The sequence below is a fragment of the Phoca vitulina genome, unplaced genomic scaffold (assembly GCF_004348235.1).
Source record: "Phoca vitulina isolate PV1807 unplaced genomic scaffold, GSC_HSeal_1.0 scaffold20, whole genome shotgun sequence".
NCBI classification, from domain to species: Eukaryota; Metazoa; Chordata; class Mammalia; order Carnivora; family Phocidae; genus Phoca; species Phoca vitulina.
Genome location: NW_022589723.1, coordinates 10,400,779 through 10,415,649, shown reverse-complemented (window position 1 = coordinate 10,415,649; position 14,871 = coordinate 10,400,779). Strand labels below are relative to the sequence as shown.

The 14,871-nt window shown below is 53.7% G+C and overlaps 2 protein-coding genes across 2 annotated transcripts in view; both read left to right on the top strand.

Annotated features, from left to right (window-relative positions):
* The window catches only part of EHD4 (EH domain containing 4), a 78,875-nt gene extending 71,849 nt beyond the window's left edge, over positions 1-7,026 (top strand). Inside the window, exon 6 of the mRNA XM_032417274.1 lies at positions 2,969-7,026. Within this exon, the coding sequence (XP_032273165.1) occupies positions 2,969-3,505 (537 nt within the window). The 3' untranslated portion in view covers positions 3,506-7,026. The remainder of the gene's footprint in view (positions 1-2,968) is intronic.
* A 3,820-nt stretch (positions 7,027-10,846) lies between these two features.
* The window catches only part of SPTBN5 (spectrin beta, non-erythrocytic 5), a 45,021-nt gene continuing 40,996 nt past the window's right edge, over positions 10,847-14,871 (top strand). The window contains exons 1-3 of the mRNA XM_032417541.1: positions 10,847-10,957; positions 11,229-11,396; positions 14,061-14,177. Of these exons, the coding sequence (XP_032273432.1) occupies positions 10,847-10,957; positions 11,229-11,396; positions 14,061-14,177 (396 nt within the window). The remainder of the gene's footprint in view (positions 10,958-11,228; positions 11,397-14,060; positions 14,178-14,871) is intronic.

Here is a 14,871-nt window from a genome sequence, read left to right as displayed (position 1 = left end):
GGCAGTGAGCGGGCAAGAGAGAGGCCAGGGAGCTGGGCTGGGAACTGACCTTTGTGCCTTGGGAGGGAGAAGTTCCAGGATCCCGGGCTTGCTGGCTTTGATGGATATAACTGCTGACGGGTAAATCTGTAAATTCCCCCGTGTGTATTCATCCCAATACAAAGATGTCCTTTGGGAGCGAACCCGGTGGAGGGCAGGGATGGCGCGGTTTCACTTGCACCCCATACTCCCTGGTCAGGCCTTGGGATGAGAGTAGAGGGCTTGTTTCCTCTGTGCCCTCCAGGCAAGGTGTGGCTGCTACTGTTACTTCCTGTCCACCCCTGCAGACATGTGGCCATTTCCCCTTCCAGCGGATTGCCATCGGAACCATGGACCCCGCAGGCAGCTGGAAGGTTCGGGCGGACTCCGCCCTCGTTCGTCTGCTTGGCCAGACACAGGGGCTTTGTGTGTGCCCGGAGCTCAGGCTCATTCATGGGGAAGGAGGGTAGGTGTCTGTGCACCCAGGGGAATCCAGACTTGTTTACCGCAGCAGCACTTGGATTTTTGTGTAGGCTGCCTGCTCTCCTCCTCCTCCTGGGCTTCGCCTTCTCCATTCCCCTGGCTGATTGAGCGAGCGGCAGTCGGCAACGCTGAGTGCTGGTATTGGAGTGGCATGCAGGTGGCCGTGGTCTGTCGGTGAGGATAGACGACACGCAAACCGGAATGGGTTTAGAAACCGGGCCCGCACCACCGTGTGGCTCTCAGCGGAGCGCCGGCTGCTCACCGGGTGTCAGCCCAGCCCGGCCCTGCGTGGTTCGAGGGCTTCAGAGTTTGCTACTGAGAAGAGTGTGGACGTGCCCCCTACACATCCATCAAGCTGTTTAGCTTTTAGCTCTGTCCCTCCACCTGAAGCTCAGGGCCCCCCTTCCAAGTAACAGCACAGAATGTCTGCCCTGCTGGTACCCTCTAGAGACCACAGTTCTGACTCCTGTCCAACCACACGGGGTAGGGTAAACGAAGAACGGCGCGGCTGTACAGTTCAATATTATACAGCTCTTACAAATAAGGTTGTATAAAAATTATTATCAGGGATAGATGTGATACATTTTTTTCTTAAAAATGAAAGTTGTCAAACAGTATGGTCTTATTTCAGTTAAACAGTGTGTGTGTGTGTGTGTGTGCGCGCGCGCTTGCACGCATTTATAAAAATGGCTGGAAATATGTGCCCAAAGAAAGTTAGCAGAAGGTATTCCTGGGTGATGGAATTTTAAGTGGTTGAAATTTTTTATTTTGTCTATCAGTTTTTTCCCAAATTTTTACAATAAAGATGTGATATTTATGATTGCACAAAATTTTGCTTTTTTCCCCCTAACTGCCCAGAACAGTCAGGTCTGAGTGAAACCTCTTTTACTCAGGGGTCTCCCTACCTCATCTCCAGAAAATTGCACACCTGGATGGCCCCTCACTGGCCTTCTAGAATTTTCCTAACAGAAATATTTCGCATAAAGCCCATATAAAAACTTCCATATCTGGAATTTTCTGCATTTATTTGGCAAAACTGCTGTTGAAGACATTTTTCAAAGATCATAAAAGGCCCCAGGTACCTCTCATAATTCAGAAAAAGTTTGTCTCTTGCAACAAACAGGTGGTTTCTTCCCTCAGGCAGTGAGAGGGTGCCCCCCTGCCCCCGCACCCCAGCCAGGGCGTCTGAGGGGCAGTAGCTTTTCTCACCTTAGAAGTCTGATGTAATGGTCCCCTTGCTCTCCCTCTCAATTACTTAGCTTTTCCCTTTCTAATGACTTTCTTCTATTTCATGTTATCATTTTTCCACTGTAAGCTAAGTCAAACCCTTTTTGAAAGTAGACAGGAACTAAAAAAACTAGAATGTTTTCCCTCTTTTAGTACATAAGCTCCCTAAGGGCAGAGACTGTGGCTCTTTGTGGTTATATTATCCCCAGGCTCCAAACAGAGCCTGGCAATAACTGTTGGATGGGTCAATGGATGAAGGATGGATGCAAGGATGGATGGATGGATGGATGGATGGATGGTTGGATGGATGGATGGATGGATGAGTAACCAAGGAGAACCAAGGTAGGAAGGACTGCTTCTACAGGGCCATCCACAGAGCCTATGTGGCATCTACAGTTGGCTCCCGTCCCAGTCGGGCAACTGCTGTGTCCCAGGGCCCTCCCCAGTTCCTGCCATGTTCCTACTACTCTGTCTGCTGATGGGCCAGTTCTCCTGGCAGGTGGAGCTGAGACCTGCCCTGCCCGGGCTAGTGATACTCAGCCCCACTGGCTGGATTTCTACTCACCCTCCCCATTCCTACTCTTTTCCCACTTACCAGTTTCAACTTTTACTTATTTGTACCTTAAACAACATTTTTTTAACATCCCAAAACAACATCCTTAAATAATTGTTTTACCTAAAAAGACCCTGTGACACAGCTTCATGTTACAGCACAAAAGAGCATTAGTCAAGAGGCAGGAGCCAGGGACTCTCGTTTTGGCTCTGTCAGAACACCCCATGTGCTGTCCATCAAACAGGGTTATTCACCCCTGCCCTTCCTTACTCCCAGCATTGTTGTAAAGATCAACAGAAGTATGTCATAAGATCACCTTAGAAGGTAAAATGTTTAATCTCTAGAGCACACACACACACACACACACACACACACACACAAAGGCAAGCTTGAAGGAAGGGTGTCCAGAAGCTCTAGGGGACAGCAATCCCTCACGTGGCTGCCCACCAAAGATTAGCTACTGTAAAAAAAAAAAAGTTGTGTTCTATGCATCTTGTTTCTTGTTCCAAAAGCCGCTCCTGGATCTGGTGAATTCGGGTGTGGGGACCCCACCAAAGAGAGACAGCTCTGGAGCAGCCCAGGGATGGGATGTCTGCTTAAAGGAAAATTCTGCCTACAGCTCGCCCTCTCCCTGTCTGCTTCCTAAGCAAGGGCCTGTGACCAAGTCTGTGGTTTCTCCTCTTGCAGGAACAGCTGGAGAACTATGACTTCACCAAATTCCACTCTCTGAAGCCCAAGCTGATCGAGGCAGTGGACAACATGCTGACCAGCAAGATCTCGTCCCTGATGAACCTCATCAGCCAGGAGGAGATAAGCATGCCCACGCAGCTCGTGCAGGGCGGGGCCTTCGACGGCACCACTGAGGGCCCCTTCAACCAGGGCTACGGGGAGGGCGCCAAGGAGGGTGCCGACGAGGAGGAGTGGGTCGTGGCCAAAGACAAGCCCATCTACGATGAGCTCTTCTACACCCTGTCGCCTGTCAACGGCAAGATATCAGGTGTCAACGCCAAGAAGGAGATGGTGACATCCAAGCTGCCCAACAGCGTCCTGGGCAAGATCTGGAAGCTGGCTGACTGTGACTGTGATGGCATGCTGGATGAGGAGGAGTTCGCGCTGGCCAAGCACTTCATCAAGATCAAGCTCGACGGCTACGAGCTGCCCAACAGCCTGCCCCCCCACCTCGTGCCCCCCTCCCACAGGAAGTCCTTGCCAAAGGCCGACTGAGGGGTGGGCTGCTCTCAGGGCAGGCAGTGGGCGGTAGGGATGGGGGGGGGGGGGGGAGGCCCGGGCCTGAGGCCCGTGCTGCCACTGACTTACTGACCCTGGCCACGGCACTGCCCTCTCTGTCCCTCAGTTTCCCCACCTGTGGAATGAGGAGGGCAGACGCAGGTCACTAGATGAGGTTCTTTCACCTCTAAAATTCCCTGAGTTTCTATTAAAATATTGGGAGGCGGAGGGGGATAAGGAGATTGAAGGGTTGAGAAAAAAGAGAAATTGACCAAAGAGTACTGGGAAGCCTGGAGAGACATAGACATTTCTGGATAGAATCCCACAACCACAGGGAGTGAGCCGGGGGCTCTTCCGGAGCTGGCGAGCCTGAGCTGCGCTGGGCCACACATCATCATGCACCTGCCTTGGCTCCTGTCTGTCCCTTAGAGGGTACCAGGAGGGAGCAAAGTTGATCTTATTTATTTTGTTTCCTGCTGTGTTGAGAGTGGAACATAACAGAGCACAGAAGGTTTCTGTTCTCTCCAGGCCATCTACCAAAGAGAAGACTGCTTCCCCCGGGTTTGTGCCTGTGTTTGCCCCCATCCCTCCTGCAGGCTCGAGCAGGACAGGCAGCCGGGCCAGCAGAGAGCATCTGTGATACCCAGCAGCCCCCTGACTAACCCACCCAGAGCTCCCCCCACCCCGGACCTTCCCAGCAAAGTTGCATTTGGTTGGGAATTTGGAACTCAGAACCTTTATTAGCCCCTGGCAAGATTTCTAGTATTCAAGTCATGTTGAAGTCTGAAGGTTGGCTTTTCTTACTGGTCTGTCCAATAATTTGTAGCAAAGTCTATTTATCATAATGAAACTACAGTAAAGGAAAGAGGTGGTTCTCTGCAGTCGTCAGTGTGGTGACATGTCCCCAAGCCTCCTTGGTCAATGACAGGATTTAAATTTAAACCCATGTCTTGGTGCCTGCAGTGTGGGGGGCCTAGGGACCCAAGGGGAATGCAAGGTCAGCCCGCCTCAGGTTGTCAGGTAGTAAAGGTCATTCTCTAGCTTTACACACTTTTTATTTTAAAAAATGGGCATTTTTATTATGTCCAGTTTTTCTTATAAGAAAAGCCTTTATACAGAAACAGGACAGAATCTTTCATATGAAGCCTTTTCTTCAAAAGGCTGTGAGGTTCATAGTGTGCATGCCCATCACAAGGCAGGATTTGGTTCCTGAGTGTTCTCTCTCTAAGTGTCTGTATAAAGCTCTCTGGTCCACTCGCTCAGGTGCCCGTCAGGCGGAGGCGGAAGCGGGTAATGCTCACTGCCACCTTCCCTCCTCTGTGGGCTACTCCATTATTATTTATGCAATACAAAAGAGAGGCACAAAATGGTGATGGCCACATGGAACCGAAGTGAAGGAAATCAGAACAGTCCCGCCCGAGCCTTCCAAAAACCACCGTTTTTTCTTTTTATGATATTGCCTGTGACATCAGGGTCAGAAATGCAGACTTAACATTTTTATTTTGGGGAAGCTTTTATCCAGATGCCACCCCTCACACTCCCTAGTTTACTTTTTAAATACTATCACTTTAAGAGAAGTAAATTCATAATAGGATTTTTAATCTTAATAAGCACTTTGAAATTAATCAAATACGTAGCAAAGAAAGGTTTATGTCAGTACTGTAATATAAGCAGATGGTTTGGTGAACACATGAGGACTGCCCAAGTGTGTACCCACAGGGGGTCCTCCAAAGGGCGAAGCAGAGCGAAGAAGAGAGAATTCATTGGTCCAAAGGTTTAGCGATGCCAGGGTTAGCTGGTTTTCCATTCAGAATTATCCTGTTCCTTTAGTTCTTCCCAATCATCATAAAGATATATATATATATACACACACCTACACCACATGAGTATGTATTCTTGATACTTGTCAATGGGTATATATGCAGATATGGCCCAGTTTTGTCTATGCAGAGACATAGAGGAAAGCTTTTAGCAGACTGAGGTTTCTGCTTTCTACACGGAAGGAAACTTCTCGTGGCACTGTGATCGCCACCCCCATGCCATCAGGTGGGAGAACATCTGGCAGCTGCATCCTTTCCCTGCTGAGAAAGAAAAAAAAAAAAAAAGAAATCACATGCCCATTTTTCTTAACATCTTCTCTTACAACATGAAGTCATTCGTTGTGAAAAAGTTGATTGGAAAGAAAAGCCCTGGAAAACCTCAGGGATGGCTGCCAAGGATGAGGACCCGTATGTTCCCAGGACCGGCACAAAGTTCCTTGAGTCTGTGTCCAAAACACCCCTTGCCCTGCCTCCCCGTGCAGCAGGGCTGGGGGAGAGCAGAGCGCTCTAGGATTCTGTTCACACTGCCTGACCGCATTGCCTTCCCCACATCACCCGAGTTTTCAAAGTACTCCCTCGGCAGAGCGTTCGCAGCAGGGCAGGAGGGTGGAGGTAAGTAAACTCTAGCACTGAGACTCTCCATGCTCTCCACAACTCCACGGAAGAAGATCTAAGAATGTTGACTCCATTTTCCACACAGCCCCTGGTACCAGGTAACAAACCTCCGCAGCCTTGAGTTTAGGGGGGATGTCAATTTCGGCCTCCCCCTCCCAAAGTCAGCTTGCAAGCTGGAAGCCTGCCAGTGAGGCCCTCCTGAACCGATCTGTAAAGAAACGTTGCACCAAGACCTCTCACAACCCTCCGGTTTCGTGGCGACATGCAGACGTCCAACCTGCTCCAGCCTCGTGCTCCAGCCCAGCTTTGTACGTGGAGTCCTTCCTTACTGCACACTGGCATGGCCCACGGGTCCCCCTGCGATGGGGAGGGCCATTCATCTAGCTGACTTTCGTCTTTCCAGGGCTGGACTGGGTTCTCCTCGGAGCACTTGTCATTATGGAGCTATAGCGTCTTTCGATTTGGAGTTGTGGTTCCTCCTGCAGGACGGTGGGCCTTTGAGGAGTTAAATTCTGTATCATGGGACTGAGTGTCCAGGCGGGTCAAAGAGCATGTGCGGAGAAGCCAATGCCTCCTGCCCTCCCCTCAACCCGCACCCTGATTACCAGCCCACAGGGGAAGCCTCCGCAGAGCCCTGGCCCCACCACCCCTGATCACAGCCCTTTGCCATGCTTCTGCTGGGCCTCCCGAGAAGCCGCCTGTCCACCACACAGCGAATGTCTTACGCTGCAGCCCACTGCCCAGTGGGGGGCTTAGCCACCAGTCACGGCCTGACAGCCACCACTGGGACCTCCCCACTTTGCACCGTTACACTCCTTCATTACTCCCAGAGCAGTACCCCAGGCAAATTGCCTTGAAGATCAGGAAAGCGGTTAACAGAGGCGCTGTTTATTTCCTCCGCAGAATGTAGCAGAGAAATAACGCTCTTATGACAGATAACCACTGAGTTTAATCAGGTAAACATGGGCCTAATTTAAGAGTGTATCAAGTTACGTGTCCATTAGCCAATGCAGTTAATACACAATGCTTCTATTTTTTTGTAATCTTGTTTAGAAGTGTCAAACAAATGAAACAATCTATTGATCAATAAACTTCTGAAAAATTTACTACCTTTCCAACATTGGTTCTGGTTTTCCAGTGACCCAGTTGTCTCAGGAGTAAAGCAGGGGGGCACCTGGGTGGCTCAGTCATAAAACGTCTGCCTTCAGCTCAGATCATGATCCCAGGGTCCTTGCTCGGCGGGGAGCCTGCCACTCCCCGTGCTTGTGTTCCCCCTCTCGCCGCTGTCTCTCTCTGTCAAATAAATAAAATCTTTAAAAAAAAAAAAAAAAAGAGTAAAGCAGGGATCCAACGGAAATGAGGCAGAGGAGTTAGGGGGGAGGGTGTGCCCCTCTGTATGCCACCCCTGTGACCCCCAACTCTCCCTATGTCCTCTAGGCTGGGAGACTCCCAAAGTGGGGCTTCTTGAGCTGGAAAGCAGCTCCATCAGCTGGGGGCAGAAGCCGGGTCTGGGAGCAGGCCCCAGCTGAGGATGACTGGAGACCAGGACGGAACCGTGGAAGGAGACCCTTCCATGGACGCTGGGAAGGGCATCGCTGAGCACCCTCAAAGGAGTTGGGTGCCTGCTGCCTCGTCCTGTCCAGCTCGGAGGCAAGCCCCTGTGCCTGAAGGTGCAGGAGTGCTAGGGTGGGCACCCCCTGGCCGGCTGGCATTGCTCCTGCCTCTTGTCACACAGCCCTATGGCGGACATCTGGGTTTTTCCCACTGTCACTCATCTACCCTTGTGGTGATCCAGACCCGAAATTTCCTTTGCAGAGCACTCCCTACTTCCCCACCCTCCGTCTGAGCCACAAGGTTTGGGTGGGATAGACACCTCTCCGGGGTGGGTCATGATTGGCTTCAGCCAATGAGAGTATTTCATCCCCCTGGTCACAAAAATTGGTTCAGGAATGGACATGTGGCTCAGTTCAAGCCTATGAGAGCCAAGCCCCTCAGACTTTTCTTCCAACTCTTGAGAGAAATGTTCTCTCTTCTCTGAACCATGCAGTGTAGAGCAGTGAGCCCATTGGTACAATATGAATGGTATTGAGAGGAGTGTCCAGAGCTACTGGGGGCAGAGGAGTGAGGTTAGGCTGGCAGCAACCACCCTCTGGAGCATGAAGGTGAAGGAAGCATCGAGAAAGGCAGAGGGAGTCCAGGCCTATGGTGCCATTGTTTGAAACTGCTGGATCAAACCTCACCTAAAGTCCTCCTCCTGCCAAACATTTCAGTCCTCTGGGCCAATACCTTCCTTTTATGTTGTTTAAATCTGTTTGACTTGAGATCTTAGTTACTCACCACATAAATAATCCAAAACTAGGTACTGACTAACAAGGGATTCTCCTTTCAGCAGGGGCTGCAATCAGTGGCAGCAAGAGGAGCCAGGCCTTGCTGCGTGTGCAATGGCTTTAGCTGCATCTGCTAAGGAGAGCTAAGGAGAAAGAAAAGCAGGCTCAGATGGTTAAGCAGCTGCCTTCGGCTCAGGTCATGATCTCAGGGTTCTGGGATCAAGCCCCACATCGGGGTCCTGGCTCAGTGGGGAGCCTGCTTTTCCCTCTCCCTCTGCTTCTCCCCTGCTCATGCTCTTGCTCTCTCTCTGTATCTCTGTGTCTCAAATGAAGACATAAAATCTTTTTTTTAATGAATAAATAAAATCTTAAAAGAAAAAAAAAAAAAAAACAGTTCCCCAGCCCCACTCAACAACCTAATACAACAACCTCTGCTGAGGTCTGTGTGCAAAGCATCATGCAGCTCCAGCCTGTCCATTGGTGGTCACATCATACAAGATGCCCTGGGCCAAGGCTCTTAATAGGAGGAGAAACAAGCTGAGAGAGAGGGGCTAGGTGGCAGGGAACCTGCTAGAAGGAGCAGGATTTTTAACTGGGGCTGATAGGATAGGAAAATGTGGACAATGAGGAACAAAAGGGACATTCTAAGCTGAAAGAACAGCTGAAGCCCCAATGCAGGCAGAAAAGCTCTGGTCCATTGGAGGCAATGGGGAGTCTTCATAGGCACGAGCAGAGCTGTGCTCTGGGGGGTAAACTGGGGGGCTGTGCCTAGACTGATGTGCGGGCAAGATGTCGAGTCAGGGAACGGTGATGGGGCCGTGCGGGGGCAGTGCAAGTAGACAGGGTGGGACGGTAGACCGTGGGGTTCTGGGGAGCACGGAGCAGCTGCCCCTGAGGACTGGCTCCATCTGGGGCTGTGAGTGAGGAAGAAGCCCGGGCTCACTCCAACACCGGGAAGCCAGCCAGTGGCGGGAGGGACCTCACAGGGAGAGGGCAACAGGGGATGAAGCTCCTCTCAGATGCAGGGGAGCTGCCCCCAGCCCGAGAGCACCATGCCCCTCACTCCCAGCCACAGGCCCGGGGTTCCAGAGTGCTTTGTCCTGCGCAGCTCTGGAGGGCAGGCTGTGGCCGCGCTCCTCTCTCACCAGCCTTGGCTGCCAGGGACACCTGCCCGAGAAGTGCCGCATCTCCCCTCAGAGTCTCTGGGGCTGCTGGATGAAACCACAGACACCCACCCCGGACCAGTGACTATGACCCCGAGGTTAGCCAGAACATTCTGTGAAGCCACCCGAATTAGAACTCTCTCTGGCATGCAGTTCAAGATTGCTCAGGGAGGGAGAGAGAGTTGCCTGCGGGCTCCCTCCACAGCCCCTGCCCTGAGCCCTGAGACCCAGACAGCTCTGTGGAAGCATGGGTGCTGGGGGCCTCACCATGAAGCCCCCAAAAGTGAACACTGTGTCCCTGGCTTTGGAGGAGACTCTGTCATTCCCACGGCCTTTGCAGCTCCTAGTTACCCTCTCCCAGGGAAAGCCCCCTTCGGAAAGTGGCCCCTGGGCATGAGGGAGCACCCACCATTCAGCCCTGGGCCAAGTCAGGGCCTGGAAAGCTGAGCCTGGGGTCCAAGGACTCCCCTCCGTCTATGGTGGCATTCCCCTGGACAGGATGAGAGGGCTGGCATGCTCCCTCCCATCTCCACCCCTGTGGGTGCTCACAAAGAGGCCCTGCAGCGGTGCCAAAGGGCAGTCCCAGACTGGGAAGTGGGGGCAGAAGCTTCTGAGCAGGGGCTCTGCCATGTGGGTACCTGGACTGCAGCACCCCCATGGCACTCCCACCCAGCTCGGGGAGCTCCCACGGGCCTCTGTGCCTTGACAGCCAGGACCCCCACCTGACATTGGGAGCATGGGAGGTGGGGAGAGGATGAAGGAGGAGATCCTGGGGCCATAGGCTAGAACATTCCTGAGCCACCCCCTCCCTGTCTGGACCACGCCCTTTGGCAGGTGGGAGGACAATGCCCGCTGTGTGCCGTCACCCCTGCCCCGTGGCTCAAGAGGAGGGCCGTGGTGTGGCCCCGGCTCCAGCCTTGGCCTCTCCTGTGGTTCTCTCCCTCCCCACGCAGCCCCTACTATCTGCCATTTCCATCCGTCCAGTAGGGTCTCCTTCCCGGCACAGACATCGCCAAGGTGAGTCCTGTTTTCCTCCCACCTGCCCTTTTCATCCTGAGAAGCAGCAGCTAGTCGCCCGTGGTCCGAGGAATCTGGAAAGTGGGGTGGGGCAAAGGGCTCGGAGGCATTTAAGTGTAGGGCACCAGCCAGGAGCCCCAGAACCTTACCTGGCTAGGCCCTAAGCCACAAGCACCCCCTCCAAATGTGGGGACCATTCACACTCCTTCCCCAATCTCCATGCCCCTCAACATCTCCAGCTTAGAGAAATACCCAGTGGCCCCTCGTCCCTAAAGGGCTGCAGGCCTGCTGGCTGGTCGGCCCCACGGTCCCCAGCAGCTCCTTGGGGCCACAGGGCACCTGCAGCAGGAGGCCAGCCCCAGAGCCCCAGGGCAGCTCCCCGAGTCCTGTCCCACCATGGACTCTGCGTACGAGACAAGCCACATTCGCAAGCTGCAGGTACAGCACATGAGGATGCAGGAGAAGACTTTCACCAACTGGATCAACAACGTCTTCCAGCATGGCCGGGTGAGTGTAGTGGGGCGTGCCCCGCAGCCTGCCTCTACTGTCCCCCTCGCTCCCTGGCCAGCGGACTCTGGGGGCCAGCTGTGAGGTCATCTGGCTGAGACTTTTCGCAGACCCCAGAGCCCAGCTGAAGCTGCTTCTGTTGACCCTAAAGCCCCGCTGAGGGCCGTGCTCCTTCCTTAAGGAAGCTGCTCTGGCCTGCCCCTCCCCGGTGCTGGGATAGGCCAGACAGGAGAGGGGGGCTGACCCTGTGCCCTTTCCCCACCCCTCCCAGGTGGGCATCAAGCTCCAGAACCTGTACACGGAGCTGGCTGATGGCAGCCACCTACTTCGGCTGCTGGAGCTCATCTCGGGGGAGGCCCTGCCACCCCCCAGCCGGGGTCGCCTGCGGGCGCACTTCCTGGAGAACAGCAGCCACGCTCTGGCTTTCCTCAGGGCCAAGGTGGGTGCTGGGGAGACGGCTTCTGGACAAGGAGCTGGGGCGGGGGCGGCGGGCATCGGCTGGGCTCCTAGATCATCTTTCCTGGGCTGGCCGGGGCAGAGCAGAGGCTCTGGAGCCCGAATCCAGGCATAGCTGCTGGGATACAGAGGTCCAGAAGCTCAAGCCCTTCCTTGAACAGCGCTCCCAGCTTAGAGGGCCCCGGACCGGCCCGGCCGGAGCAGGGACATCCGTGTGGGTGGGACTGAAGTGCACTGCTGCCCGCCATGAGAGAACTGTGGGATTCTAAGCTGAAAGATTCCCTGTACTCTGAACTCTCTCCTTCCCTAACTAAGGAAATAACTTACCAGGCAAGACCCACGGTCAGTGGGCCAGCCGAGCCCGGATGCGGGGCTGTGGGGGGCAGGCTGAGAGGAGGACACCGGAGAAGAGTCCCGGACACTGAGCCAGGTGGTGGAGGGAAGAGGTGCAGATCTGCTTTGGAGCAGCTGGACCCGTTAGCTGGCAGGGGCTAAGAAAGCAGGATGGAGCCACGGTCTCCCGAAAGAAAGAGACTGGCCAAAGAAATAGCCATTAAAAGGAGGCAAAAGCTCCAGGGCCATGGAAGGACCCTCATGGCCAGCGTCAAGGGGCCTAGGCAGGGGTCGTTTATACTGGGAGCCAGGACTGGGGAAGCCCGCAGGTCCGGAAGCCACGAGGAAGCTGTTCCTGGAGCCTGCAGGTCACTGAGCTGGAACTGGCTGGGCTGAACTTGGGTGTGTGTGTCTGTCATTTACGTCCTGGGTTGGAGGTCACAGCCCCCCGGGAGCCTGGCTTGCCTGAGTTAGAAGCCAAAGCTAGGCATGGGGCCACTGCAGTCCCCAAGCCCAGGGCGGAGCAGAAAGCTCACAGCCACAGAATGCCAGGCCCTTTTTTGGTCCCGGGGACAATAGCCTATGAGCCAGCCACCACCCCTCCAGGTACTTGGGAAGAGTGGGCGCCCCGTGGCCCTTGTCAGAGGCTCTGCAGCTCCCCGTGAGCCCAGCATGTCACTGATACATAGTCTATGAAGGTGACAGCCTTGTCTCCACTCTACATACTGTTGCCCCAACACAGGGTTACCGAGCAGCAGAATGTGGGATGCACTCATTTCTGAGACCGTGTCATTTGCTGGGCACTCCATGCCAGGCTCTGGGGACCACAGGCAGCAAGCCCAGACCTGGCTGCCAGGGCCCTGCAGTTTCAGGGAAGACAGTGGATTTGAACCCAGATCAGTGTGTGCTGGTAAATGTTTAACACCCCACTCTCAGCGCAGGGGGCATAAAAGCCCTCCTTTGTAGCATTTGCTCATTTCCCTGGGATTGCGGCCTCCACCACAGCTGACTGCAAGCTACCAGTGTGATATCACTAAGCACAAAGCGGGAAGATCAGCCTTCACAAGCTGGTATGAGCAGACTCCAAGGCCCCCACAGGCCAGCTAGCTGCTCCAGCTCAGGTGTGCCAGGAGGAGAAGTCTGAGCATGGGGCGGGCCCCACTGCAATACCCAGGGATGCAGCCCTGCCCACCAGGCTGGTGGTTGGCTGAAGCTGGCTTCCCGCCGGTCTTATGGAAAGTCGCCCCTCTTCTTTCTCCATTCAGTGCATACTTATCCATTACCCACTATATGCCAGCCTCTCTACTAGGGAGGCATCAGAGAACAAAACCAAGATCCCCACCCAAGCAGGGTAAGGGGGTCGAGCATGTGTGTTTGCGCAGGAGGAATAGTCCCTGGGCTTCTATTTCAAATAAGGTGGCTATTGAAAACACCATTGAAAAAGTGGTATTTGAGTAAAGACTTAGAAGAAGAGAGGGAAGTAGCCATGTGGCTATTGGGGACGGTATTTTCAGACAGTACAAAGGCCCCAAGGCCTGTGCCTAGAATCCCAAGGAACAGCCAGAATCCCACAGGCCTTGGAGCGCTGTGATCCAGGAGAGGAAGACGGGGCCAGAGGGTGAAGGGGCCCAGGTCCCGTGCGGCTTTGATGTTTATTCTGTTCCTTTCTCCCCTCATTCATTCCTCCTCCCTGTCCATGTAGGCAAGACCTAGGGCAGCAGGTGTTCAACTTGAGTGCACAGGAAAACCACCTGAGGTCTTTGTCCAAATGCAAGTCCTGGGCCCTGGCCCAGGAGAGTCTGATTGGGTAAAAAGGCAGCTTGGGAATCTGCCTTTTTACCAGGAGATGGACCACTGATGAAGAGCGCTGAGATTGAAGTGGGAGCCAAGGACCCAAGCCCTCCCTGAAGATCCCCACATGCCCTGAGAGGTGGAGGCAGACAGTTTCTGTTGTCTCTTGAGCTCATATATTGACTATGATGACCCCTCATTTCCAACCCCCATGGCTGAACCACTGATCTTGGCCTCTGTTTACCTGTAGCCCACATACAGGGAGATCCCCCACCCCAGTGGTCCAGCCCAGTTCACCAGGCTTGGGTTTTGCCCGGGAGGACTTGAGTCCAAAGCTGCAACCATTTAGAAAGTCTTCACCTGCCTGGCATTGTGCCCTGCCTGTTCCTCCCTTGGGGACCTCCTGGGACAGGATGGATTCCAGGACCCTCCCATCTGGCAGCAGGCCCCCTGGATTTTGGGTACTCTGAGTCGTCTCTGGTACACGGGCTTCATGGTTGAGCCCCGCCAATTGTGCCCACAGGTGCCAATACCCCTCATTGGGCCAGAGAACATCGTGGACGGAGACCAGACACTCATCCTGGGACTCATCTGGGTCATCATTCTGCGTTTCCAGATTTCCCACATCTCACTGGACAGGGTATGTCCCAGCCCCCAACCACCCAGCCCAGCCCAGCCCAGCCCAGCCCTGGCCTCACCCCCGGCCCCTGGAGACAGAGCAGCTCCACCTGACTATTTAGGAACCCCACAACAGACCCTGGCATCCACACAATGAATACCCACTCTTCAACCACAGGCAAAGAATTGAGAATGTCAGAGAGATTGTAATATGCTAAAAAGACAACTAGATTCACGGATTTCAGTCCTGATCTGGGACAAGCCATTCACAAGTGAGGGGTTCAGGTGACTGCCCAGTGCCTGCCTTTCACCCCGATTGGTTGTTCCCTACGTGGCACTGAAACCCTCTAACTTCTATTATACCTCTAATGTGCTATTGGGAGAAATTAGACATGTGGAGGGAGTCCCAGCCCCAGAATTTTCCAAATCCCCAGTATCCTCAACACCAAAGAGATGGTCCTCCATCCTCCTCTTGTTCTACCTCGTTTTCCCACAACTGAATGGGAAAGAGTAAAAACATAAAGTCCTTATATTTATCAATTTTCATAGTTTTATGGTTTCCAAAACCTCACCTAAAACTCAATTCCAAAAGGTTATAAAAGCCAACCTAGAGAAAGAGACCCTAATGAAAAGAAGCCATAGATCTGGCTCAAATCCAGGAGGACCCTTGAAACCCATCATGTGACTGTGAGCCCCAGGACAGCAGGAGCGTTGCC